At 33.2% G+C, this 27,720-nt stretch overlaps 4 protein-coding genes across 6 annotated transcripts; 3 read left to right on the forward strand and 1 right to left on the reverse strand.

Annotated features, from left to right (window-relative positions):
• Positions 1-1,185: 1,185 nt before the first annotated feature.
• On the reverse strand, positions 1,186-9,989 carry LOC129877260 (condensin-1 complex subunit CAP-D2). Its single transcript, XM_055952748.1, has 16 exons — positions 9,705-9,989; positions 9,096-9,454; positions 8,316-8,476; positions 7,046-8,231; positions 6,755-6,946; positions 5,180-5,821; positions 4,907-5,083; positions 4,452-4,519; positions 4,141-4,363; positions 3,959-4,058; positions 3,681-3,796; positions 3,551-3,608; positions 2,703-2,854; positions 2,394-2,595; positions 1,665-1,823; positions 1,186-1,586 (listed from the first exon to the last, which is right to left on the reverse strand). The coding sequence occupies exons 1-16, from the start codon at positions 9,844-9,846 to the stop codon at positions 1,426-1,428; spliced, it is 4,098 nt and encodes a 1,365-aa protein (XP_055808723.1). The 5' UTR covers positions 9,847-9,989; the 3' UTR covers positions 1,186-1,425.
• A 7,568-nt stretch (positions 9,990-17,557) lies between these two features.
• Positions 17,558-18,313, forward strand: LOC129876797 (CENP-B homolog protein 2-like). Its single transcript, XM_055952290.1, has one exon. The coding sequence runs from the start codon at positions 17,558-17,560 to the stop codon at positions 18,311-18,313; it is 756 nt and encodes a 251-aa protein (XP_055808265.1).
• A 240-nt stretch (positions 18,314-18,553) lies between these two features.
• Positions 18,554-22,786, forward strand: LOC129877285 (AUGMIN subunit 1). 2 transcript variants are annotated; one of them, XM_055952764.1, is made up of 7 exons: positions 18,554-18,604; positions 20,102-20,457; positions 20,552-20,684; positions 20,768-20,902; positions 21,133-21,256; positions 22,237-22,374; positions 22,460-22,786. In XM_055952764.1, exons 2-7 carry the CDS (start codon positions 20,178-20,180, stop codon positions 22,565-22,567), a joined length of 918 nt encoding a protein of 305 aa, XP_055808739.1. In that variant the 5' UTR covers positions 18,554-18,604; positions 20,102-20,177; the 3' UTR covers positions 22,568-22,786. The 2 variants fall into 2 exon arrangements, with proteins under 2 accessions (XP_055808739.1, XP_055808738.1); XM_055952763.1 differs by lacking the exon at positions 18,554-18,604 and adding an exon at positions 19,716-19,944.
• A 680-nt stretch (positions 22,787-23,466) lies between these two features.
• On the forward strand, positions 23,467-26,772 carry LOC129877867 (putative late blight resistance protein homolog R1B-16). 2 transcript variants are annotated; one of them, XM_055953398.1, is made up of 2 exons: positions 23,467-25,848; positions 26,594-26,772. In XM_055953398.1, exons 1-2 carry the CDS (start codon positions 23,500-23,502, stop codon positions 26,699-26,701), a joined length of 2,457 nt encoding a protein of 818 aa, XP_055809373.1. In that variant the 5' UTR covers positions 23,467-23,499; the 3' UTR covers positions 26,702-26,772. The 2 variants fall into 2 exon arrangements, with proteins under 2 accessions (XP_055809373.1, XP_055809374.1); XM_055953399.1 differs by having other exon boundaries at positions 23,471-25,892; positions 26,594-26,680.
• Positions 26,773-27,720: the final 948 nt, after the last annotated feature.

Here is a 27,720-nt window from a genome sequence, read left to right on the forward strand (position 1 = left end):
TATTTTGTTGGCTACTTAAATAGAGTAATATTGGTGTATCAACTGAGTTAGAAAGATTAACAATTTTTTAAAATAAATAAATAAATAAGTGTTTTACTACGACATTAAAGAGGTAATATAAGGGGCCGTTTGGTTTGAATACAAGTTATGATGGAATTATTTATGACAGAATAAGTTATGATAGGATTAGTTATGATGAGATAAATTGTGATGGATTATTTTTTATTGGGTGTTTGGTTTGTTGCATTCAAAATAATATGCATTATATAAATTTTAAGAATAAATTATTTGTTTACAAAAATACCCTTTATGAATGTGAAGAGTGATTTATAAAAAGGGTTTAAAGTGATATTTTTGTCATTTACCTCTTTTATCCCGAGATAAGTTATCCCGGGATTACTATACCACTCAAAGGGAAGGATAACTTATCTCAGTCGTAATTATTAATCCTAGGATAAGTTATCCCACACTTTGTAACCAAACAAACAATTGAGAGTTACTAAAAATTTATCTCAAGACTATTTTGCGTTATCCACCACACCAAACGACCCCAAATAGTGTATAAATAGTAGCACAAGTATGGGAGGCAATGATTAAAGTAGCTATGATTAAAGAAGAATACAATCAAATTAGTGAAACTTATTTTTTTAAAAAAATATATTTTAAATTGTAAAATATTACAAGCAAACCTAAGTCATTGTACTAGGTAATTGACCTGATTTTGAACAAATTATAGTTTTCTATTATTTTCCACTTATTTTTGATCTGCAAATGTTTTTCATGATATGGAGATATTTTAGTCAAATGTGGTCAAGATCATTGATACCCATCTTTTTAAAGAAAGTATAATAGTGGTGTCCATCAACTTGCGCACAATCAAATTATTTTGCCAAATGTCTGTTACCTTCAACCAACACATGTATTAGATAATTCTACTTGCCGAACTTTAGGCAGAGAATGCACCGGATCTTTGCCAATGGGAGGCAAGCAAAGGCCTTGTAGCAACTGTTAACCTAGTAATCAGCTTGATCTTGGCATAGAGCAGAATATGTAGACCGTTGCTAGGCTTGCAATTTCTTTCAAAATGACTTGCATAGAGAAGTGAAACAAAAATAACTACTACGCCTCAATATCAAACAAGTTGGATTCAGCAAAGCTGATTATAACTTTGTAGAAACACCAAAATCATGGTAATAAGTTCTTAAAATATGGAAAATTGAATCCCATATGATCCATATAATTGCCTCAGAGGGTAATGTTACTCAGCCAAGAACTGAATATTGCATTTTTACAGGAAAGTGATCCACAACAGGCTCAGAGAAACATTGACCATCAAAAAAAGTTGGCATACAATGCAGTTGACAGGAAAGTCAACTGCCCCGACTTAATGAAAATGCAAGGAAACGTTTAATTCTAAGAGTGTGTTTAGGACCTTCGCCTGGACCTGGTTATTCTTCTTGTGGAATTGGAAGTATCAAGATTTTGATCACTTCTGCTGCTGTTCTTACTTCTGGATGTAGTGGAATTGGACGTATCAAGATTTTGATCACTTTTACTGCTGGTCTTAGTTCTGGATCCAGTGGAACCTGCAAATGTAAAAGTGTTAGTGCTTGTTCACCCCATTAGAGAACAAGTTGCAAAGGACATAGTGAGTTGTAAGGAACCTCTGATGCGACTTATAGGGGATTGAACTTCGTTTTCATCATTTTCTGAATCAGTCACCTCACTGGAAGCATGAGAATTTGCTTCCGACTCAGCACATCCTGGTTCTGAAGGTGAACATTCTGTTTGCTCTTCCGTTAATGGATCAGTGACTTCAGATTCTGTTACATGATTTAGAAAATGAAGTTACAGAATTCAAGATAACCAAATGAGGCACTGTACCCGCCCCTTCCCATTTATAGATAATATGAAACGGAGAAGATACAACAATCCTGCATCATGTTGGCTATACTCATTTTGCCTATACAGTACATTGACTTTGTAAGTTTTGTCAATCAATTTTGCCACTAGCCTCTTTATATATCTCCAGCTCTCTTGCCAGAATGACTTCAGAGCTTTTTAATCATTATCTACATCTTAAATGTACCAAATTCTGAAAAACCCCATCATATAAATGTTTATGGATTTTAAAAAAAATAGTTGTAGCGAAGGATCAACTATTCATATAATGTACTACCACATAATGTCTTGTTAACAGCTACTACCTCCTCTACATTGTTTTTAAAAAAATTTAGTGGAATAAAAACATAAATGACTCGTATAAATTAAAGAGACAAGCACGAAGCTTTGGTGCCCTCCGCCATAAAAATGTTCAAAATGAGAACCTTGTCAATAAAACATGAAATAGTAATATAACTGAATGAACAGGCAATAGACTTGGAGAAAACTACCTTCAGCAATTTCAGATTCATCGATTTCCTCTTCTTCTTTTTCATTCACCGTGATGCTCTCCAAGCTCTCCACTTTCTGTTGATGGCTTTGAGCATTTTTAGCAGTAAGTTCTTGTTCCTTCCTCTCAATGTGGAACTTATTCAGCTTTTCCTCAAACTCCTCAATGCATGATTTGAGTTCAGGTTTAGCAAACTTCTTCCCCTAAATGAAGACATTCAAATAGGCAGATTAAGCTTTAACACGGTGAAATGAATTCCCAATAACTGCCGAAAACTAGTCCAAGCCTTGATGCCACAACAAATCTTTACCTTGTTGATAATAGTTCGAAAATTATCCATCACAGAGTCTTCAGATAAGGCATGTTCATACGTCTTAAACAATTCTATCAGCTTTCTCATGCTTTTATCAGTGAACGATAGCTGAGAAAGGCAATAGGAAATGTATTCGCATAGCCTAACATCTGCATAAAGAAGGAAGTTATAACATGCAGAAGTTTCTCTGGTGATAATGCAAATAGCAAACAGAAGCTAATCTATCCACTGGAGTCTCTTCATTCAAAGATCTCCTAATTATAATTTTTTTTTAATTTTTGCAAAAATACTCCTAAAAATATGGTAAACACACCCGACATAACAGCACAGAAAGCTGTACGAAAGCAAATACTGAAAGACCAGCAACTCCTCTTTCAATCTCAAATAGGTATATCAGCCTCTTTGTAGCTCGCAGAAACACATCTCAAAGTAGACAACCACTGTATCTTTGAAATGTAGAGCAAGCAGGGATTATCAAGAAAAAAGACTGTAAAATCTAAAGCTGGCATCATGATTTATCCACAAAAATGTGAAACCTCACAGGAAGTTATGGAAAACCTCAATGCCCAGTTCAGGGTAAAAAAGAGAAAGATATACTTGATAGTCTCAATCAAGTATATGTAATCAGGACCAAAACCAGGGGAGAAATGGACTAATTCCGACTAACTTCTTAAATTTAGCAGTGTAAACTTAGAGAACAGATATCCTTGCAAAATGCAAACTACTAGTACCCAATACATTTCTCTCTTCTTCTAAATCGTTGATCTATAGTTGACAATGTATAGTTAGATCAGAGTAGCAAATTCTACACGGAGACACATCAAAACAATTTTCAAATTCCATACCAGTAACTCCACAAAATCTATTGCAAAGCTTCTCGACAAGAGCTTCCATTTGCTTGTCCTAAATATACAAATAAACATTTTAATCAATCTTATAGAAAGAGCCCAAATAAGCATGTCAAATTCACGGTACCTTCTTAATTGAAGCAATTAAAAATTGCATGATGTTGCAGAATGATTCTTCCTTCAAGTTCTGGCTAGATAACTTCCCAAGGATATCTGGAAGTAGGTTATAAACTGGATTGTTCCCTGTAAACATTAAGTGTAAAGGGAAAAAAAAAGTATTATGTGATGTGTGTACACACAGAAACACGCAACAGCAGATGAAAGAAGCTCAACAGTAGAAAGACTAGAAAGAGACGAACTTCTTTATTAGCAACTGATGAAAGAAAAGTTGGGTAGATATACTACCTTTCTTTGACAACTCATGAAAGAAAAGTTTGGCAAGATTTGAAATTCTTTCATCTTCATCTTCCAAACAGATGGCCATTTCATTTATATAACCTTTCACCTAATAATGATACACGTAAATCAAGATGATAAAATTCTACCACAAGAAAGCTAAGTATAAATGTTTGATAATCCAGCCAAACCTTCATCATGTCATTCAGTATCAGATGAGAAAGAACCAATACAGCATTCTTCCGCACAGAAACTGATGGATCCCTTAATCGTGCATACATGTGCTCTGTCCATGGCTCTAACAGATTAGGAAAACGAACTGCCAGATCTCCGAGAGCAACAGTGCAATTTGATCGAACAGTTTCAGATGGTGCATTCTCCACAACAGTGAAAAGAAGCTGAAGATTTGCATCACTAGGAAGTAACATAGACACGTGTTTAGAACATTTTACAAAAACTTAAGTAATAAAACAAGAAAAGAGGAATTGAGAAAAAGGCTAACCAGAAGTCAGCATCAATTATCATAAATCGGCATAACGCAAGCATTCCAGATGCTTGTAGTTCAGGGTACTGGAAGAGATACAGAAGATATGTCAGTATCCAATAAATGATGTTGGATTGAAACTACTGTTTGAACAATGAAGTAAACTATCCTTGGGTATACTAATAAAGTTTTCTTCGATGATAAAAGTATAGAGCCACAGTATCCAAGTAACATATCAATAGAACACGAAACAAACATTTTGCTTTTGAACTCCGAAGCAACTAAAAGTTATTTACTTGATCTGAACAAAAAGTACATCATTCACTGTCAGTGAAACTACCTTTCAGATTCATACTGGTCCATCTGATTATGGAGATTCATAAGAGTTAAATAAGGAGCAAAAATCAAAAGGGGTTGGTATAGTTCCGGTGTTTGAAAGCCAAAAACATAGACAGTGTAGGCATAACAATCACCTTCTGCATCAAACCGTAATTCCTACAGAGTTTAGAAAGAAAAGGTGCACAATGGCCAATCAAGTTTTTTTCACAGGAAAGGCCAGATACAATTTCTTTCTCTGCTCTTTCAGATAGTGTATCGAGGAATGCATCTTCAGAAGCTGCTAGGCCTAGCTCTGCATTGATACCATTATCCTGCAAAAAAGAGGAACAAATATTATAAAGTATTTAAAGTTCAAAATGGGTGCAGACTTCATCAAAAAGATCAATGCGCCTCAAGATCCTTCTCACCTTCTGTGGACCAGTATTATCTGTGCAATCACCCTTATCCTCAATGATCATTTTCTCTCTCTTTGCTTTATCTTTCTGAATCTTGCGGACCCAAGACTCAATGTAAACCAATTGATTCAAAGCTACATGGCTTACAACAAAAAGAAGCCGGCTGAGTTTTGTCACTTGAACTGTGGTTAGCAGGTTGGAGCTACCATTTTGTAGCTCATCCCCTCCACTGCAATCAAATACAGAACTAACAGATTTCTTCACCAGATCAGCAGCCATTTTGTCAGGATACGGATGGATAGTATATATAGTAGCTATTGCTCTATCTGCAGCAGCATACCATATATGTTCAGGAAGCCAAAATCCAGTAACTAAGCTTTCTAAGATACTAAATACCCGAGCTCCATTAGTGGATAACAGTTTTTTCTTGTCCTCTTCAGACAGCCTCTGAAGAGCAAGGCATGCTGTCCTAGCAAGTAAAGGTTCCACTTTTGCCCAACGGCCAAAGCCTATGTCAATGATATCTTGTAAGTGAGAGCTGAGAACAGAATTTGATGTTTTTGCTGCCATGCATAAAATAGATAAAGCACCACGACTTTGCTCTGCAGCTGTTCCAGCAATATTGAAACAGAAGAAATCCCATAATGCTGACAACTGCAATATTAAAAGAATCAATATTAAAGTTTTCTCTTAAGCTTTAGGAAAAAAAGATAGATGATTTAGGCATCAGAGAAGTAAAGCTTATCCATTTGTTAGGACAATGGGTTAGTTCACATTAAGTCAAAGTGAGTTGAGCAAAGGCAATATAGCTTATTGAAGTAAACAGAGTAGTCACTTTCCATTCATGCCAGAGATATTAAGCTTTTAGCACCATGTTTTTCTTTTTTAATAAATAAAGACATTAAAAACACCTCTCATGAATGGAAAAGGATGACTCAATTTGCCATTTCTGTCAGGTTGCAAATTTTTCTAACACAATAAATTTACAAAGCCTTTAAACCTCGTCAAGTCTTTGATAAATTGTTAGGTAACCTGAGCTCTTATTAATATCACATTTCATATTATAATATAAAAGATGATTGCTTCTTCTCAAATCCTGAATTTGTTAGACAGTCAAATTATCCCACATTACTAAAAAAGACGTAACCATTCCAGCAAATCAGCATTCAGCAATGATGTTGATTTAAATGTTTGAAATAACTACTTATAGGTCCAATCTGGATTTAAGGATAAATTAGACTTTTTATCTGATATAGTGATTATCTTCAGCCACGCTAAAGTGTTTCAAATAAAATGCACATTGTAACACTTAACCCATCTCTCTCTAGCTCATGCTTAACAACAATCTCTAAGGCTCCTAAATCAGCACACATCACCCAGTACCAAAATAAACATCTGATATTCATTTCCTAAATATAATTAAGTTTATGACATGTTCTCTCCACCATGAACTCCGCAAAGAAATAAATGCAACCATTCTACCATGCTTCAAAAAAAAAATTATAACTTCTTGAGTCACGCCGCACTAGATTTCTTATTTAGAAATTCAGAAGAAAAACAATTGGAATGATTTTATAGATTACATACTGTGCTACTCGTTAAATCGCCCTTGGACATCAAGGCTCCAATTAGGAACTCCAGTGAAGCAAGATCTCCAATATTTGAATCAATAGCAAGATTCAAGAGATTCTTAGCAGTTTCCTCTGGGTTCTTCCTTACATATATTGTAATAAAGGCATTCTCAACAGCTTCATAAATTGCTTTGTCTTGTGAAAATACCTGCAGATGTGCTTTATTAGGTCAAAATGTTTAATAAACCCTCATTAATAAAACATATCGAAATCAGCTGTTGCTCGGACTATACAAAGCTAACATTACCAGTGGCAACATTTTCCGGAGGCAGGCTTCTGAACCATCTATTTGGAACTGTCTGCATCTCATCAGTAGAAGAATTGTGTTCTCCACATCTGTGGCAGAAGATGAAGCCATTAATTGGACAAGGGTTGGCATTGTGGCAGACACACAATTGGAAAATCTCAAGCCTGCCTCCAGCGATGCAACCAAGGTCCTTGTTTGCTCCAAATTCCCAAAATCTGGCACAGAATCATCTGTCTGGCCTATCATATCTTCCTCATGAGGCAAGCAGCTTTCTGTCAGACTGTCATCCTGTTCCTTGTTCATCTCTTCACCCACATTGAGGACCTCTCCATCTTCATTGCTAATTTCATCACAGGAAGACAATCCATCTAAAACACTTGTTGGCTGAGCCTTTGGTCCTAGGTCATCCAACTTTTTCTTGTATTGTTCTAAGGTTGCTTCAAAAGATGCTGCTCGAAGCTGGGGTCCAAAGGGATTGTGCTGCAACATCATAATAAGTAAATTCAGTGCAGATTTTCTGACAATTGCACTCTTATCCTCTAACCTCCCAGCCGCGACTTCTGCAACCTCATTCCACATGCCAATTGAAACTGAATGCTCTTCACATAATTCAGCCCAGACCTGAAGCACTCGACTCCTTGTATAGGCTGACACATCCCTACAACGTTCCAATAAGATTTCCAACATGGCCTGCTTTGTTCGGAGACGAATCGATTTAGAACTCACTTGAACTTCACTATCATCGAAAGCCTTCATGACCAACTTACCTAACACCCCAACAAGAGCATTTCTCATCTTATAAGATTCACCTCCAAAATGTGGGATTAATAAGCCAATATTAATTGACACCAACTTAGGCATTCTATCAGCGAGCTCTACAAGAAAGCGCCCAACATTTTCAGCCCCTACTGTATCCTTCACATAATCTTTCGGGGCTGTCCTTCCTATCTCTCTGATAAGAGAAGAAGCCATGCTACCATCAGCGTACTTCTTTTCAGCCCAAGCAACTGCATCAGCCAAATGGGAAACTGCAAAATCATATTTGTGAACAAGGTGCAAAATTGAAGCACATGATTGTGCAGCATAGTGGTATTTGGTAGCACATGTCCCGATTATGCGAGTCAAGGCGCCTTTTGTCTCTGAATCTTTTAAGACTACCCCATTCTCAAACACCGAAAAAGCATTTCTACAGCAAATCACATCATCAGATTGAGTTAGTATTTTGATCCACTAAAAGATAATCAGCTCAATGAAAAAGAAAAAAAATTACTTCACAATGAAGGACAAGTAATTTTCATCAGGGTCTGATGATCCAAAGAGCAACGAGAGGTTGATCTCTAATGAATTTGCAACTGAATTCAGTATCCTTGCCCTTTGTGGCTCCCAATTCCACGCACCAACAAGTTGCTTCTTTCGACTATTAGTGACCACCTAAAGCCAACCAAACGTATTCTCAATTGCCCTCGAAATTTCAGTATGATACAAAAAGGAACATATGCTTTCAAGAAGAGCTATAAAGGAAATAAATACACAAGAACATCACAAAATCAACAAAATTCAAATTCTTTAGAATCCCTTGAAACTCCACTTGAGAGATCATTTTAGTACTCCCTTTGTTTCAATTTGTTTTTCTCACTTTCCTTTTTAGGCTGTTTCGAAAAGAATGACTCTTTCCTAATTTGACAATTCTTTAATTTCAACATCACGTGTAGCATGTTTGAAACCACAAGATTAAAGAGCATTTTGGTACAACATACATCTTTAGCTTAAGACTACAAAATTCAAAAGTACTCTTTACTTTCTTAAACTTTGTGTCAAGTCAAACTAAGACAAACAAATTGAAACGAAGAGAGTAACAACCTTTGATCATTTCTAGTATCAACCATACATGCAGGATTACGATATCCCATTACCAGCAAGAATCCACATTCATACATGCAGTTGCATTGACTAAAAACAGTACATTCATTGTAAGTATTTCATAAAATTGCACTCTTATGGAATAATCTACAGGTATCACACACTATATCGGATAAAGAAAGGAGTTTACTTTTGTATTGTTGTTAGAACTAGATTTAGACTCCTCAATGAGCACAATGTGAATGAGGAAGAAAGTGTATATTTTGAAAGCATTTCGATATGATGCAACTCGATCAGCAAGCGAACTCTCATCCTCCTCGCTGTCATCCTTCTCATCATCAGCATTTCCATCCTTATGCTGAGACACCCTCAAGAGGGAATCCACAGTGGGGAGCAGAACACTGAGATTGGACCTAAGAGACTCCACCAGATTGAGCTTACAACCTGGAGTAAGGCAGGCAAACTCCTTCACCAGTGAATACACACGGTCAAACACATCCTGCTCCTCCACACAGAAGAGCTCTTTGTCTGATAGGTCGAAGGAAACACCTATTTGAATGGGAAAATAATTGCAAAATTTAGAGAGCTAAGTAGGAAAAATAGGAAAAGAATAAGAACCCAGTTTCCAAAATCGAAAAAGAATGAGAACCCAGATAGAGAAAACGAGAAAAAGAAGAAGAACCCTTTTATGAAAAATTGAAGAGCACCCAGTTGGTAGGTTCGAAAAAAGAATGAATAAAATTAAAAATTAAGAAAAAAATGATCTTTGAGTGAAACCCAAGATCGGAAAAGAACTAACCTTTGACGAATTCTTCCAATTCAGAAGGACGGAGATTGCTCAGTGAAGTGGGATTTTGAACTGAGAGACGATTGCTATCGGACTCTTCCTCTTCCTCTTCCAGAGAGTGTAAATTTTGGGGAAATATGAAAGGTGGAGTCATTTTAGAGAAATGAGGTGAAAGATTTGAAGAATTTCTGCAGAAAACAATGGCGTAAGCTTCCTAAATCGGTTTGAATTCGCAAAAGCTTCGGCAGGAAAAAGAAGAAGTAGTTCCTGAGAATGAGATGAGAGAATTTGAAATGAAAAAGTTGAACTGTGCGAGAGCGGGAATATGAAACCATTCATTATATTTTCCACCCGGTATCACGTGCTTACGTTACATTGGAGATCGACTAAATGTGAATTCTGAATTCGATATTGTAGAGTTTATTTTGTAGTGTGGTTTTTTCTTATGAGTTTGAACCTGATAAATGAGGCTCATTTTTTGAGATTGCATTTTTGAACCTGATACCTCAAGCCCTATCGTGAGGTGTTTCATTTTCAATGACTCAAACTCCAAATTTTAGTTTTCATTCTGTAGCGACACTTCCAACAAAAGAATTTTCTTTCTGTGGGGTTTGAACCAAAAATATTTAAGATAAAGTAATTAATAACTTACTAAAAAGTAGTAGTATATTAATAGTACAACATTTATTTACACTCTCAATGGTGTATATAACTTAAATCAATTTTACGTTTTTTATGACACCATGTATAAATACACTTTTTTGTTTGGCCAACCTTCAATTTTGGTTGTGCATAATTAGACATTTAAATTAATATAAAATTGAATATATAGACACACATAGTCTACGTGATACTACAATATAGTAGGATACATATGTCTAATTATTCTACTTTATGTAAATTTGAATGTCTAATTATGCATATTCAAAATTAGAGGTCATAAATATCCGTTAAAATCAAGTTAAAAAACACGTTTGTTGTTATGATTTATTTTTAATTGTTATTATTATTTATTTTTAATAGTGTAACTCACAAAAGCCTAATTTATTTACACGTAAATAGCATAACACGTATAATTTTGTCCCAAAACACGAAAGAATTTCAAATTCGGACCCAGAATCCTCTCGATCTATTTCGGTTTACACTCTAATCGTTAGTCTCATTCTTTTCTCTCTATGGATTTGCTTTCTGTTGTCTCTCATGAGGAGCAAACCCCGAAATTCTGTTTTCATAGGATTTTGAATTGTAGTGTTTTGATGGTAAGATGAGTTGTAATTTATAAAGAAAATTCAACTCACATTGTTCTTTGTGATTGTTTTCACACTCGTATTTGCTAACTATATGTTGATAATCAAGGGCAGCTCAATAGAATGGGTAGCCAAAATTCAAAACCTAGAAAAGAGAGTTACGCTTATTTAATTTTTCTATATATTTTATTCTCATAAATTTTAAAAAATTACAATAAATTATAATTTAATATTTTGTTTTTTTTCAATTGACGGTATAACATTTCTTTGTACTATTTTGTAAGACATGAATATATATATATATATATATATATATATATATATATATATATAAAATATTGTACGCTACATAACAACACAAATGTTTTAAATCTCTCTTATTGATTATAGTTTTAATTTTTTTTTAATAAAACCAATTGTTACATGAACTATCAAAATTATTTTAAATATGCTTAAAAATAAAATTAAGACTTCACTTAATTGAATATGCCAATTCGAGTATCATTTTTTTCTTATATAATTTTTGTCCCAAAACATGAAAGGATTTCAAAATTGGACCCAAAATCCTCTTGATTTCCCTCATGTTGCACTCCAATTGTAAGTCCCATTCTTTTCTATCTCTAGATTTGCTTTCTGTTGTCTCTGATAAAACCCCAAAATTTCTTTTTGATATGATTTTGAATTGTAGTGTTCTGATGGTAAGGTGGGTTGAAATTTGTAAAAAAAGTTCAAATGACATTGTTATTTGTGATTGTTTTCACACTCGTATTTGCTAACTATATGTTGATAATTAAGGGGCGGCTCAATAGAATGGATGGCATAAAACCAAACTTTAGAAAAGAGGGTTACACTTAATTGATTTTTTATATATATTTTATTCTCATAAATTCTTTAAAAAATATTGTAATGGATTATAATTTAATAATTAATATTATTTTTCAATTGACAATATAACATTTATTTTAATATTTTGTAAGTCAAGAATATATATATATATATATATATATAAATATAAATATATATATATATATATATATAATATATATTGTACATTATATAACAACACAAATGTTTAAATTTCTCTTATTGATTATAGTTTTGAAAACGTTTTAATGAAATCAATTGTTACATGAACTATCAAAATTATTCTAAAAGTGTTTAAAAATAAAATGAAGATTTCACTTCATTGAATATGCAATTATAGTATCATTTTTTTTCTTTTATAATATTTCGTAATACTTTAAATTACAAAAACCAATATTATAGTGACTATTACCTTTAGAAAACATTCAAAAGTTAAAACATTTAAATTTAACTAGTGAAAGTGTATGTGCTTTGCATGTGTGTATCGCGTTAATTAATAATAAATGTATATAAATTGTTGTGTGTATGTTATATTATTAAGTAAAAAACTTTTAAAAAATAAAGTTAAATTGTCGAGATAAAAAATAAACTAAAAACAACATGATAACCCACCATTATACTAACAATTAAGGAGAAAAATTTCGCCATTCACATCAATAGTAAAAATTATGTTGTTATTGATATACGAAAATACACTCTAAACAATAAGGTAAAGAAAAAATAAATTAACAATAATAAAAAATATTATGATAAAACAGAATATGACAACATAAAAGTTATGATGCCAGGAAATTGAAAGTCATCTACCAAGAGGCTCACAACACGATAATTTTATGATTAAACTAGTATCACAGTGTTAATATTTATTTTAGAATATTGCCAAAATACATTTAATGGTATTTGCACCTAATTCTATCAATATCTTAAAAAGATTTTCTTCTATCGAATTATGAAAAAATTATATAATAAGGCAAAAATATGGTATGTATTTACTATATACCACTATAGTTTGAATAATTATCATTCACAACTACTACTTTATAAATATAGCTATGTTAATCCCTCTCTCCCTCTTCCTCGCCTCTCGCCTCTTGCCTCTGTCATCTCTCTGGCCTCTCTCCTCTCTCTTCGCCCTCTCTTTGCCACTCCCCCCCCCCTCTTTGCAATACAAATAGTAATTATCAATGATACAAATACAAATGGCAATAGTCAATGATACAAATACAAATAGTAACACAAACATATATGATAACACATAAATACAATACACGAGCCAATAGATGAATAAAAAATTTGTTACGAATTACAACAACGATACAATTGTATTTGTTGATACAATTATATTTGTCGATACCAATTATATTTTGGATACAATTTGTATTCGTTAATATACTTGATATAACAGATTTGCATCAATGAATTGAATAAAATAATATTTGATACAATTGTATTCATTGATACACTTTAATTGTATCAATTGTATTTATGATACAATTATCGGTCAGATATACAATTATCGATTAAAGATACAAATCAACTTTATTTGTCGCTCTCCCAAATCTTGCTTGCCTCTCTCCTCTCTCCTCCCTCTCCTAATTTCGTTCGCCTCTCTCCTCTCTCATCTTTATAGTAGCTAGTTTTGATACAAAATAATTGTATTAGTGATACAATTATCGATTAGATTTAAAAATCGTTTGTATCTCTCTTCTATCTTTTTTCAGATCTCACCTCTCTCCTCCCTCTAAATCCCGCCTACCTTTCTCTTCTTTATAACATGTATCTACGAATCATAATTAAGTAAAATGTAACTAAAGAAGCCTGATTATGATTTTTGTCTTGGCTATTTTTGAATTTTTCTCTACTATTATTTGTATTTTTATTTCTTGTATCTCATTCAGTAAAAAAGTGTGTTGCTTTAAGAGATTTGTACCTTCAATATTTGTGTTGACTCATAGACTATTTTTATTTATAGGTGAGCATTCATCATCTGTGCTACTCCAATCGGACTCATCTTTCTGTCTTCACCTTTTTTGTTGTAAAAGTTTTTGCAAAACTACTGATAGTATATAGTATAATAATAATAATTAATAGTAAGAACAATAAGTAGTTCAGTAAAAAGAGTAAAAAAAAAAAAACTAACAACATATGAAAGTTCATGGGAGAAAATAAAATTAGAATAGAACCAATGGCAAGTGGCACTGTAACCTTTTACAATATATAGTTTTAGGATTCTTCTCTTCAATTTAATGGTACAAATTGAACTATAGATCTTGCTATCTAGTATATGTAGTGACACAATTATTCTATAAAAAGTTATCTGTTACCATATAATTTATGATTCCTTATATTTTAATTTTCCTTAATTAATTTATAATTTTTCAGGTACAACAGAATAAAACTTTTTATGTTATAGTCAATTTTTACTTGCACCAAAATTTGTTTTTATGTGTTACCATATATTCCAAGACTCCTTAATTTGTCTATTATAAAGATAATTAAATATAATTTGAGAAAAATAATAAATGAAGATTTTATCTATTATACTATCTTTTTATTAGAGTTTTTGCACGATTAGAAACAAAACTCAAATTTGACGGTTTCATATTATTAATGGGGAAAATTTAATATATTTATTGTTTAAACCAAGTTTAAAATATTAATTTTTATATAATTTACATAACAATAAATTAATAAAAATATAGGAAAAATAGTAAATGACAAGCCCTGTTGCATGACTACGCAAAAACTTGTCATAAATATATTGTTTTCTCATATACATGGAATATTTTCCATATATAAACCAAGAATGATGATATTGATTCCTTCCTCACGTATACAACACAAGCTTGCCATAAATATATTGATTATAGTCAATATTTAATATTATTAAATTAATAATATAATAATTGAAGGTAAATGATGAAAAAATATTTTTTTTCTAAAGTGAAGTTTAACGACGGGCAAAAAGTTCAATTAACATTTTAATGGTTTTCATGTTTTTAATATAGTACTAATTTATCGACACGTGCGTTGCACATGTTTGTTGAGTCGAGTAAACATGATATATTTAAGATCCATTAATGGTTGCGTCAAAAAGAGACTTTTATTTAATAGTATTGTTTTCTACTTCGATCACCGATATTATTTATAATTCTACACAATCTATTAAGAGCCTGTTAGGTCAAACTTTTTGAAGTCTAAAAACTTTTGTTTCCTTAAATTATTATTTTTTTTTCAATTTCTTTTTTCAAAAGTAATTTTGAGAAGCAACAAAAATAAATTTTCTATTGTTGGGTAGAAGTTATATTTTTTTCGTATCAAGTTATATTAGGTTGTATCAATATATAAAATTCTATCAAGTGTATATATTCCATGTGTATTCACTTTGTATCAAGGTATTAAAGAGTACAATTCTATCAAGTGTATCAACAAATACAATTGTATAGGGTCTATACATTTGTAATATGTTTTTACATTTCTATCATGTGTTGTATATATTTTAATATATGATTGATATATACAACCATAACGGGGGATGTATTTGGCTTATTTTGACTAATTGAAGAATATTTTTGACTCTTTTCCCTAATAATATGAAAAATTCTAATAAATGTATAAATTATTAGACTTGACTATTTTCTTATTTTTAGATATTTTAGAAAAAATATCATTTAAATGTGAACATGTGCATTTTGATTGCCTCATCATAAAAAGGCTCATAACTACATCCAAAATATTTATCAATTGATCTCCTAACCAATAACCAATGATATAAACTCCACCACATAATATATAAATTAATTTAAATTTATAATTCTGTACGAAAATTAGAAGTTAAGTTTCTAAACATATTCATCTACACACAAAATATGTCTTAATAAAGTAATTTCAATTTTGTTTCAAACCAAAGAAGGAAAAAAAGAAGAAGCAATCGAATAGAAAAAATAGAAATTGTACTTGAAAAATAATTTAGAACATACTATTGCTTGCTTAGGATATATCTCAATATCCAACAATCCCAGCCTTTTTAGATGTTGAGCAAATTAAGGCATATTTATCTCGAATTTATATAATAACTATTTAACAGTTGATAGAAGTATATTTGAAAGAACACATCATTTCGTCATATGATAACGGCAAGTCATCCGAAAGAATGCATCCCTTCCTATCAGTGTGTGTTTAGAATAGTTTCTATACGTTAGGATTTTTTTAAAATAATTATTTTAACAATTAGAATATTTGGATTATTTCATTTAGAATATTTAGTTGAAGGATATTTAAGTAATTTAACTTTTTAAATTTCAGCGCTTTTTTGCTTGGGGGTACTATACTAATTTAACATTTAAGTTAAGGGAATGCTTTTAGTTGAGAGTATTATAGTAATTTAAAATTCAAATTAGAGAGTTGATACTTTTAAGGTAATATAGATATAGATAAATAAGTAGATTATTTGATAATTTAATTAGTTTGAGTTTGAAACATATCAAAGAATTGAAGGCAATCTTATAAAGTTAATATTAAAATATGATTAATTCAAATTGTATTATAATTACACCAATAATAAATTTCACAATAATAATTACAGTAAAACCTTTATAAATGCATATGCTTGGGATCGGGAAAAAATATTCATTTATCGAGATTATTAGTTTATCGATAAATGCATAAAATATTTATTTATTGATAAATAAATATTTATTATTTTAGATAGTATTTTGTAGTATGTGCCATAAGAAAGAAAAAAATATTTGAATTAAGAGTTTTAAAAGTTTAAATCTAGGAAACTAAAAAGTGTAGTATTTCCATATTTATTATTTAAATCTAGGAAAGCTAAACGAATTTGGTGAAGTTTAATATTTCTAATTGTATTCATGTATATAAAATATGAAGAGATTTTATGTTAACTATAAAAGGAAAAAGCTAGATGTTTAACAATCATAATCCAAGTATAATGTCTTCTCATCATTTGAAAGGTGTACAAAAATCATCTTTAACCAATAAAATAAGAAACGCAATACGTGAGCATGAGAAAGAGAATTCAACTATTAGCCAAAAAGATTTACAAGCATAGGTGAAACAAAAGTTCGATTTGACTATTAGTCAATCAACAATATCGCACACTCTTAAAAAATTGACAGAGTATTTGTCAAATGAGATAAAAAATAGCGATAACAAGAGGCATAAATCGGAAAAATACCCTGATTTAGAGAATATTTTAATGCGAGAGAAAGTGAACATGTCAGGGAAAATGATCCAAGAAAAAGCAAAAGATCTTTTCCTGAAAATATATGGTGAAACTAATTCAGAATTCAACTTCTCTTCTGGTTGGTTAGAACGTTTCAAGTCAAGATACGGAATCAAGTCTTACAGACGTTTTGGTGAAAATGATTTAGTTATCATGGAGAACATTGAAAACGAATTGCCTAGCATACGATCAAAATTAGATCAATTTGAATTGAATGATATTTATAATATGAATGAAACTTGACTATTTTATCGATTGGAAGCCGATCATTCACTTGCTACCAAGCAGCTTAAAGGTCGCAAAAAAGACAAAGAGAGAATTGCTCTTGCTCTCTGTTGCAATGGTTATGGATCTGACAAAGTACCATTATGAATTATTGATAAGTTTGCAAATCCTAGATGCTTTAAAAATGTGAACATGAACAATCTTAATTGCATGTATAAATCCAACAAGAAAGCTTGGATGACTGGAATCTTAATTGCATGTATAGATCCAACAAGAAAGCTTAGATGACTGACTTGCTTTTCCAAGAATATGTTGGCTGGTTTGATAAGAGAATGAATGGCAGGAAGGTATTGTTAATGATAGACAATTGTCCAGTTCATCCAAAGATAGTTGAAAGCCTAAGAAATGTAGATCTGTTTTTCTTACCTCCTAACACAACGTCTAAGATTCAACTATGTGATGCTGGGATTATTCGAGCATTCAAAGCTCATTATCGTCGTCGTCTTTATTTCAGCATCCTACAAGGCCTTGAGGTTGAAGCACCAAATACTGAAAAAAATAATATTTTGAATGCTATTAATTTTGCTAACTTGGCTTGGAATTTTGATGTGAAAGAAATAACAATTGCAAATTATTTTCGGCATTGCAAGATCCGATCGAAAGAAAACAATGTTCCCGAACCACAAGTTGGTGAATTAGACGAAGGTATCCAAGAAGTTAGTGAATTAAATGAAAGTATCAAAGAATTAAATGATGTCATCTCTAATTTAGCCTACAGAAATGTGATGGATGTTGAACATATTTTGAACCACCCTAACGAGAATGATACAGTTATGGAATCACCTATAGAGAAAGAGATTATTCAATTTGTAATGAATAATGATGATGAGAATGATCCTGAACAAGATGATAGTAGCATTGTCCCACATGTATCGTCAAAGGAGGCATTTCAAGCAATGACTATATTGTCAAACTATTTGTTACAACACGAACAAAATATTTCAAAAATTGTGTTCGCTCTTCAAAAAGTTAAGGATTAGATTAATTTTAGTTTTGATGGGAAGAAAAAATAATCAACTATAGAATCATGTTTTAAAAAGAAATAGTTATTACTCTAGTATTATTGACTGATTAAATATATATAAATTTTGGATGTATTTTAGTAATTATTACTTTATATTTTTTTTTGGGTCTTTTAATACTTTATTTTTAATTATTATCTAATATATTTAGCAAGAATATTATATTGATATTATTATAATTTTTTTATATTCTACTTAGCTTCTCACAATTAATATTAACATTTTACCTCGCCTTCTTCAGATCTGTATGTATGTATCTCCTTCATCTTCTGTCTGCTAAGTGCTTTTGGTTCTTCGTTTAATCGGTCGAATTTATTTCTTTTTGGTGCATCTTCGCTATGTTTTCGTAACTGAATTTGGGGAATTTTTGCTTCTTATTTTTTGGGGCCTAAAGCCACTGTTGAGCCGCCCTTGTTGATAATCCCCCAAACTTGTGATGGGTTTTTGCTAATATTCGTTAAAAATTCAATCTTGAATAGTTCTGTTAGAAATGGAGAAGGAAAAGTAAAGAAATGAGCCCCCCAAGATGAAATATTTGTATTGTATGTTGAGTTATTAGTTCTTGGGATGGAAAGTTATAAATTTTCTAGTCCTTTACCAAATTCTTTTAGTTTATGAGTCAGTGATTTTGATTTCTAACAAACAATTAAGTTTGGTTTGCTTAGATTTTGATTTCTAACAAACAATTAATTTGGTTTGCTTAAATCCTTTTCGATGAGGAGGTGTGAGGAGGTTGGCTGTAGCAGGAGTTAGGAGATGTAGAGGTAGGCTGAAGAAGAACTAAGAGGAGATGATTAGATAGGACATGGCTAGCCTTAGATAGGAAGGTATGGAGGTTAGGATTTAGGTATCACGTAGTCCCCTTTTCTCAATGTGTATCAATAGCTGTTGTTACACTTGTTTTTAACGTTTGCTATTTTTTTCTCTCTTTTTCTTCCTTACTTTCCTGCATCAGTTACAATTATTTTGAGCCGAGAGAATAGGAAACAACCTCTCTATCTCGCATCTTACCTTTGTCTTAAATCCTTATCAGCCTGTCGAGAGTGGCCCTTGAGTTGGTCTTGGCATGATTTTAGATGGAGACATATTAACGATTTCAAGTTAGTGGGTGAGGAGTACTACTGTACTCGCTTCTCGCTTGTGACATTGAGTTTGAACTTTAACATATATACACGCACAAGGATGAGATGCACAAATGGAGAAATGGTCATTCAAGTGTCTATGTGCAGTGGCGGACCCAGGATTTTAAATAAGGGGGTTCAAAATCTAAATAAGTAGACACACGAGCTAGTCAAAGAGGGTTCGACATCTACTTTATATACATAAAAAAATATTTTAACCATGTATAAGTAGTATAATTTTCGGCCGAAGGGAGTTCGGATGAACCCCCTCGGCACAAGGTGGGTCCGCCACTGTCTATGTGTGTACAATAACTACTCCTTATGACATTGAGTACTAAAATTAACTTAGATACCCACATAAGGATGACCATACCAATGGAGAAATGGTCCTGTAGGTGTTCAATCGATGTGGAATTGAAGGTGGTGGGTTCATCTGCACCTGCTATCTATGCATAGCATCTGCCACTGGTTAGAGATCTTTATAGCTGACTCTCTTAATTTTTGATAGAGTAGTTAATATATCTAATAACTTACCGTTATTTCATCTAAAATGCTATAATTATTTCAGAGTTGTTTATGTAGTCCACTTTGTTTTTCCTTACTGCTATCTTGCAATGTATATCAGGTAAATTTTTGTCTACTGATTTTGGCCAAAGGGTTCGAAAATTCAAAAGGGAGGAACAAGAAAAAGAAAGAAAGGGATGAGTGATATAGTGGGGGGACCTGATCCTTCTGCAATTGCTTCAGTTACAGCAGAATCATCAAAAACTATTGGTTTTGATGCAAATCGAATTGCTGAAGTGAAAGCTTGGCTTACTTCCCAATTTGACACTGTGGGTAAAGATGTTCCTGATTTTGAGTACACTCCTCGAAGCATTGCTGAATTACACAAGATTGCCACTCTTTCGCAAGCCAAAACTCAAGCCTCTGTAATTGTTGCCAATGATTACCGTCAAAAAGCAGCTGAGTACAGGTCCCAAGGTCATGCTTTTTCTGTTTAAATTACTCGAGCCGGCATTTGGTTCAAAATTGAGGTTGTCGTCCCAGTGAGCTGATTGTATGATTTTGATTGCAGCTGCTAGGATAAGAGAGATACTGGAGAGTGTGGGATTGGCCCAAGAGAGTTTACCATCTAATGTGGTCTCATCTGTACATGTTCTTGCAAAGGTTGCAAATTTGTTGGATGTTAGAGATACTGAATTAAGTAGGTAGGTCACCTTTTCTCACTAATCAACCTTTTTTAGTTCTCACCCCTTTAGTTTCGTTGTTCTTACTAGAAAAAACATTGTAGTTTTCTTGTTGCAGTGGCAGATCTTTCTCTACGGAAAACAGCAGTAGAAGAGAAGAGAGCTAAAGTGCAGCAGGAATCTAAAGTTCTTCTTGAGTACACTCGAAAGGCAATAGCAAGATTGACTTATTTGAAAAGGTAAATTTTTTGTTACATCTCATCTCACTTACTCATGAAATAACTCCTGTGGAATGGGGTGGTAAATTGGGAGTCAATGTTCTTATATCGTTGAGTTTGACTTTCTGGCACTATCTTGCTGCAATATATTGTTTCAAGAAATGAATGCTTCTCTTACCAAAAAAAATTCTGGGTCTTTCAGTTAATCAATGCCATCTTTTATCTCTTAACTACTTTCTGTGTTTCGGCAGAACACTCTCACAGCTTGAAGATGATATTGCTCCATGTGAAGCACAAATGGAAAACTGGAAAACAAACTTAGCAATTATGGAGTCAAAAGAGCGGCAGTATCTGCAAGAGTATGGTTATTATAAGGTAACTTTACTTTCGTCTTGAATAATTTGCTGCAAAATTTATGGATTTCTTTTTCTTCTGCGGTTCTCCCAGTTAAAAGACAAGATGCCGTTTCAATATTTTAGTATCATATGGGCGGTTATGAGGACATCTCTTGATGTAGTATATCCTACAATTCTGGGCTTCAAGTTTATTAGTTTTCACGACGCGTCCTCTTTAACATTTCACTAGTTTCCATAAAATATGTATGTATATACTTGCCCATGTTCATGATAATTTGCAGATTTGTGAGTGTTTTTTTATTTCTCTTCCTCTGTGCCAATAAGATGGGAGATTTGTTGGTACCAATTTTTTAATGATGAGAAAGTCGACCGACAGTGTCTCTCTTCACGTTTAATGCTAAATGGATGATCTTGGCAAGGTAAAGCCATAAGTTGGCTGGATGTGAGGATCGTTGAAGGCCTCTAGAGGGCTCTGCTATCTGTAAATATCTAATCCTCCCTTTCTCCCTACTGGTGGACAAATGTGAGTGAAATAGTGATTTAATCATTGTAAGTTGTTGCAACCCTGAGTCAGATGGTAGCACTTCTAGGACCAGATGTGCAATGACTGGCAAGGGCTTATGTCCGTAAGGTCACCATTGGAGGACTGGTTAAAGCATGCACATGTGCGATGACTGGATGAGTCAGTAGGCAGCACCTCTAGGACCAGATAAATTGCTCAATGGGCCCATATTATGGTTCTATGAAGCGGTAACTCATCTATATAATCTGTCATAAAAGCTACTTCTGCTGTGAAACATATTTTCTTTGAGGATCTGCCCTTCAGCAGGCAATTTCTTCCCAAAAAACAACCTATTTTTATCTGGAAAGATTGGATTTTTTTTGCCTCAACATTCTAGAAACTTTGTGATCTGAATGTATACCTGGCACCTGATCATAATTTTGTATTTTCGTATACCTGAAACTGTGAAGTGGATGTTAAAAGATCTTTTGATGCAGGCTGTACTTAATCGTGTTGGATACACCCCAGAGGTTAGTCACGGGGTATTGGTCGAGATGGCAGAGCATAAGAAGGACTTGGAGAAGAAAACAAAACCAATTCTTGATACTCTGAGAAGCTACCAAGACTTACCTCCTGTAAGTATTTATAAACGTGACATGAGTTCCATTATTCTTGTCTCGTAAATTATGCTGTTAGACTTTTCGAGACTTCCATCTGCAGGATAAAGCATTGGCGGCGTTGGCAATTGAGGACAAGAAAAGGCAGTATGCTGCTGCTGAGAAGTATCTTGAAGATGTATTGCAGTCTGCTCTTGCCTCCTCAGAGTGACGCCGAATGCTTTTCTTCCAACATTCATTTTGTCTTAACTTCAGCTCGTAGTGCCTCGCCTATCAAACATTTGGGAAACTGAGATTGTGTTTGATTTTCTTTTGACGCTTGTGCTATTTTATCTCACTTTTTTTGTATGTGCCATGACAGTGTATTCTCACCACTCTGGAAAACTCTTCAAATCGACTCATAATGATTTGTGTAATTTGAATAGGAAAATTTGCTAAAGCCTATTTCCTTTGTAGAGTTTTGTTTCCCCCTTCATTTTCAATTCTCTTGCTATTCTACTGGTTTCTTAATTGATATGAATGAATGATATGTTATATTGATGCATCCTCTAATCTATTGGAAACAACCTTTCTACTCCCTAATCCCACTTACGGGATTATATTGGGTATTTTCTTAAAGAGAATATTAAGTTGAAGGAACATGGTATAAAAACGGCTTTCATTGTTATGCATCGTAGTTCCAGAAAGAAAATAATTGTTTTTGAGTAGTAACGGATGTTATTTTTTGGAGGCTGAAAGATTGTTTAATCTTTGTCTTAAAATTCCAAGTCTTGGTCTTTGTTTAATCTCTGTCTTTGCCTGATGAGTTATATGAGCCATTGAGTGGAGCCATGTGGGTTTGAGTCATTTTAATTTTTCGAAAAAGGATAAAAATTGTTCTGAAATTACGTGAAATTGGAAAACAAATATTTATATGATTAACTGTTTGGTTCAAAACTATTCTTACCACTAATTGTTTGGTCCAGAAATATTCATATTATTATTTATTAAGTCAAAAATACTCTTTGCTTAATAAATATATTATTTGAAAAGAGATATTTTTGACCTTATAAGTAGCAATAGAGATATTTTAAAACCAACGGAGATGAACATTTTTGACCCTTTTCGGTTAATTTTTTAAAGGGCCCCTTATTTAGCAGGCAAATGTTTTATGGAGCTTCCATCTGTGTTTCTCCTCTCACTACATTTTTTTTCTTTTATAGAAAAAAGAGGGTTGACTTAGAGGATGAAAGTAATCAAACCTTGAGTTGTTTGCTACTACTGCATTTCAGGTTCTCTTATTTTGCTCTTTGTATTAATTCGACAATGCCCTCCAGAGACCTGGTAAATGTTGCTGTGCCAGAGGAACTGGTGGGGTTAGAGGACGACATGTGCAGATTAATGGATGAACTGACAAGTGGATCTCGTGAGTTAAGTGTTATACCAATTCTTGGCATTTCTGGACTGGGAAAGACAACTCCTGCCATGAGTCTCTACTGCGATGAGCGTATTGTCATCCACTTTGATATTCGTGCAGCTGTTTCTGTTTCTCAAATATATGACACTAAAGAATTGGTACTTGCAATGTTGCACAAAATCACCGGATATCCTGACACATCTAATGGAGGGGATGTTGATTTTTGGAGTGCCAAGCTATATAAGTCTTTGAAGGGAAGGAGGTTCTTCATCTTAATAGATGATCTAATGGGGGATATTGCAGCATGGGATGATTTGAGAAATCTGTTTCCAGATGATAGAAATGGAAGTATAATTCTCCTCACCACTCGATCATATGAAATAGCTTCATATGCTGCGCCTACTGAAATACATAATCTTCGATTTCTTACACAAGAAGAGAGTTGGGGATTACTTAAAAAGAAGACATTTCTACGACAATTTTATCCTCCAGAACTGAGGGAAGCAGGAAAGCGCATTGCCAAACAATGCCACGGGATACCTGCCATGATAGTTTGGATGGCTGGTATTCTTGCAAGAACAAGGACAGAAACCTATTGGATACAAGTTGCGCAAAGTAACCAAATTGATGAATATCTTCTCATCCGTGGTGAACAAGAATACAGTGACATACCAGATCATCTCCGTCAATGCTTCCTTTATTTTGGAGCATTTCCGTTGGAGGAAGAAATTCCAGTATCCAATTTGATTAGGTTGTGGGCTGCAGAAGGCTTCATTCAACAAACTGAAGCAAAGAGCTTTGAGGATGTCGCAGTGGATTACCTAATGAACCTAGTTAGACAAGGTCTTGTAATGGTCTGCCAACGCAGCTCAGAAGGTGTGGTCAAACGGTGTAAAGTCCATGACAGATTGCATAAGTTTTGTTTAGCTAAAGCCAACCACGAAAACTTTTTTCAGCTGATGGAAAGGTATGGTGACGTCTCAACTCCCCTTGGTGGTGGTATAGATCCTAGTGATTCCAATATCCCACTCTCCTTAACATGTGAGCATCGTCGGCTGTTCATTTCATCTTATTTGTGGGACAATATTTCATTAAAATTATCTGGTCCACTTGTCCGCAGCCTGGTGCTAACTGGCAGTAGATCTGATATTCCCAGGTCTCATGCCTCATCTCTATATAAAAACTTCAAACTTGTTAGAGTTTTGGATTTAGGGCATATAAATGTGGGCAATGATTTTCCAGTTGGGCCTGAAAATATGACCCTGTTGAAGTACTTAGAAGTTCGGGGAGAAATGACTTCAATCCCACCTTCAATTGGCAGCCTCCGGCAATTGGAAACTTTTGTTACAATAGGATTACCGGGAGCAGAAATTTCAATACCTGATAGTATTTGGAGTCTGACAAATTTGAGGCATTTGCATATAAACAATCGTTCTTCTTTTGGTGCCCATGACTATAAACAAGCTGAAATGTTGCCAAATCTGAGAAGTATGCCAACCCCATTACTTATTTACGGGGAAGATTCAGAATTGATACTGAGAAGATTACCACGCCTTGAGAATCTGAAATGCATCTATTTGGAATCATGGGACTCAATTAGGAAGAAGAACCTGTTCCCTAAACTGGGAATCCTTGAGCATCTTCAGTCTCTCAAGCTATTTTACGATGGTGAAGTGCGAAAGAGGTGTCAGTTCCATTTCCCTTCAATCCTTAGTAGGTTAACCCTGTCACATTTTCGCCTGCCATGGGATCAAATATCAATTATTGGGCAACTTCCGAATCTTTCGGTCCTGAAATTGCTGAATAATGCCTTTGAGGGTAGTCTATGGGAGGTAGAAGATGATCAGTTTTTCTGTCTTAAGTTGTTGAAATTAGATACACTAGACTTGGAGCATTGGGACGTGTCTGAAGATGCGTTACCAAAACTTGAGCGACTGGAGTTGCAGAAATGTAAGAAACTAGAGGAGATCCCCTTTAGTTTTGCTGATAGTGCAACACTAAGGGAGATTCAGGTGAAGTGCTGTAGCCAATCCCTTGAAGATTCAGCCCTCAGAATTCAGCAAGAACGAGAAGATTTGGGAGACGACTCGTTCCAGGTCATCATCACTCATCACCAATAAGACACAAAAGAAAATGCCTTGTGAGTGGTTTTTACATGTTTGTGTATATGAAAGGTTGTGAATGGATGTGTTTAATGGTAAAAGCTAATAGGTTTAATAATTAAAGTCATTAAGAAGTGGTTTTTACATGTTTGTGTATATGAAAGGTTGTGAATGGATGTGTTTAATGGTAAAAGCTAATAGGTTTAATAATTAAAAGTCATTAAGAAGTGGTTTTTACATGTTTGTGTATATGAAAGGTTGTGAATGGATGTGTTTAATGGTAAAAGTTAATAGGTTTAACAATTAAAGTCCACGCTCCAGTTGGGTCTGAGCGTAAAGGGGTATTAGAGTCTCACATTCTTTAGAGTATGCTTATATGGACTTGAATAGTCCTTCATGAGCTAAGAATTTGACTCAAGTTTCATATCTTTACAAGATACAAGTCATGAAATTTGCAATTTCAGTATGGTTTGTTGATGGAATAAGTAGGTGAGACAGAAGTGGTTCTTTGAACTGACGCCACTCTGCATATCATTCAACACTACCAAGCTTTTCCTTTCTTTAAAATTCAGTTAGTTGTGTAGTATCGGATTGGATATCTATCTGCATGCTGATTTCTTTTAAGGTTTAGTTTCAAATATGTACAATAAAGTAATTAGCTTAAATAAATATAGTCATATTTTATTCACAAAAAAAATAGTCAAAAGTCATATAAATATACATTGATTATACAATGCAGCGCATCAACGAAGAAGAAGAAGAAACAGCAAACAAAAGCAAGAAACAGCGAAGAAGAAGACAGGCCAAATTTTGTAAGAAAAAAATGTTGAGTGACTATTTATTGTAATAAATGGTTTATATTTTCAATTGGACAATTTTTTGTGTAAGAAATATAACTTAATGGACATTTTATTTATTTAGTTCTTTTAAAAATTCAATTAATGATTTATTTTAGGGTTAATACCCAAATTGTTCATAATTATTTGGATTTTGTCTTCCATTCAAAATATTAGTCCAGAGACCAAATAAATATTGTTGGAGTATAATTTAACTAATCATTAAGTCCAATGTAAATGGATTTATTAAGTCCAATGACAAATTTGAGGCATTTGCATAATAGATCGTAGTTTAACTCGTCCAACTTAATCCATCATTTCCACAATCTTTAACTAACATTTCATATTGACTCCACTAACATAAAAGAGATTTATAACAAAAATAATATGGTGATTCAAATACATTAATTCAAAATGACTACTACCCCATGTGAGTAAGTAGATGTGATATTATTAGCTTTCTACAAAGCGAGTATGATTTTCAAAAAGTCTTACATTATTAAAAAATTACATCGTAAATATAATTTCATTTATTTTTCAATTATTAATATTAAACTTTGTTTCTACCTCCAACGATAGCACTTAATTAGTTAGACAACACTGTAAGGAAAAACAACCGTATCTTAGTGAACAAAATCTCAATTTGCACAGTCCTTTTTTTATTATTTATTTATAAAGATTTTGATTAATTAGAGTTTTTCTTATCATTAAATTAATTAAGAACCCATGAAAACTTACATGCAAAATAATTCACTAATGCTTCCCTTACACATTTGTATTTTTTGTCGGTTAAAGATTATATATTTAAAAAGGGGGTACAAGAGACAAAAAAGAGGATAGATTTGCAAAGATGAATCCAGAATCAATTATATCAATAATAGCCATTATTTGTGCAGTCACACTCAATGTTGCATTCATGCAAGACAAGCCAATCAAATTTTTCATAGCCAAATCATGTTGTAATTAGAAAATTCTTCTTTAGAAAAGAGTGGGGTGTGGTGGGGTGGGCGTGAGGGGGTAGAGAGAGCCA

This window comes from Solanum dulcamara, chromosome 12, assembly GCF_947179165.1.
Source record: "Solanum dulcamara chromosome 12, daSolDulc1.2, whole genome shotgun sequence".
NCBI classification, from domain to species: Eukaryota; Viridiplantae; Streptophyta; class Magnoliopsida; order Solanales; family Solanaceae; genus Solanum; species Solanum dulcamara.

Bases quoted from the DNA above. Each gene is read 5' to 3' on its own strand.
- LOC129877285 (XM_055952764.1), top strand. From the start codon at position 20,178: ATGAGTGATATAGTGGGGGGACCTGATCCTTCTGCAATTGCTTCAGTT. The intron at 20,685-20,767 runs GTAGGTCACCTT...AAAACATTGTAG, and splicing joins AGAGATACTGAATTAAGTAG to TTTTCTTGTTGCAGTGGCAG. The intron at 20,903-21,132 runs GTAAATTTTTTG...GTGTTTCGGCAG, and splicing joins AGATTGACTTATTTGAAAAG to AACACTCTCACAGCTTGAAG.
- LOC129877867 (XM_055953398.1), top strand. From the start codon at position 23,500: ATGTTTTATGGAGCTTCCATCTGTGTTTCTCCTCTCACTACATTTTTT. The intron at 25,849-26,593 runs GTCATCATCACT...TATACAATGCAG, and splicing joins TGGGAGACGACTCGTTCCAG to CGCATCAACGAAGAAGAAGA.
- LOC129877260 (XM_055952748.1), bottom strand. From the start codon at position 9,846: ATGACTCCACCTTTCATATTTCCCCAAAATTTACACTCTCTGGAAGAG. The intron at 8,232-8,315 runs GTAATTTTTTTT...GATTTGCTGTAG, and splicing joins TACTTGTCCTTCATTGTGAA to AAATGCTTTTTCGGTGTTTG. The intron at 4,520-4,906 runs GTGATTGTTATG...TATCTCTTCCAG, and splicing joins ATTACGGTTTGATGCAGAAG to TACCCTGAACTACAAGCATC.
- LOC129876797 (XM_055952290.1), top strand. From the start codon at position 17,558: ATGACTGACTTGCTTTTCCAAGAATATGTTGGCTGGTTTGATAAGAGA.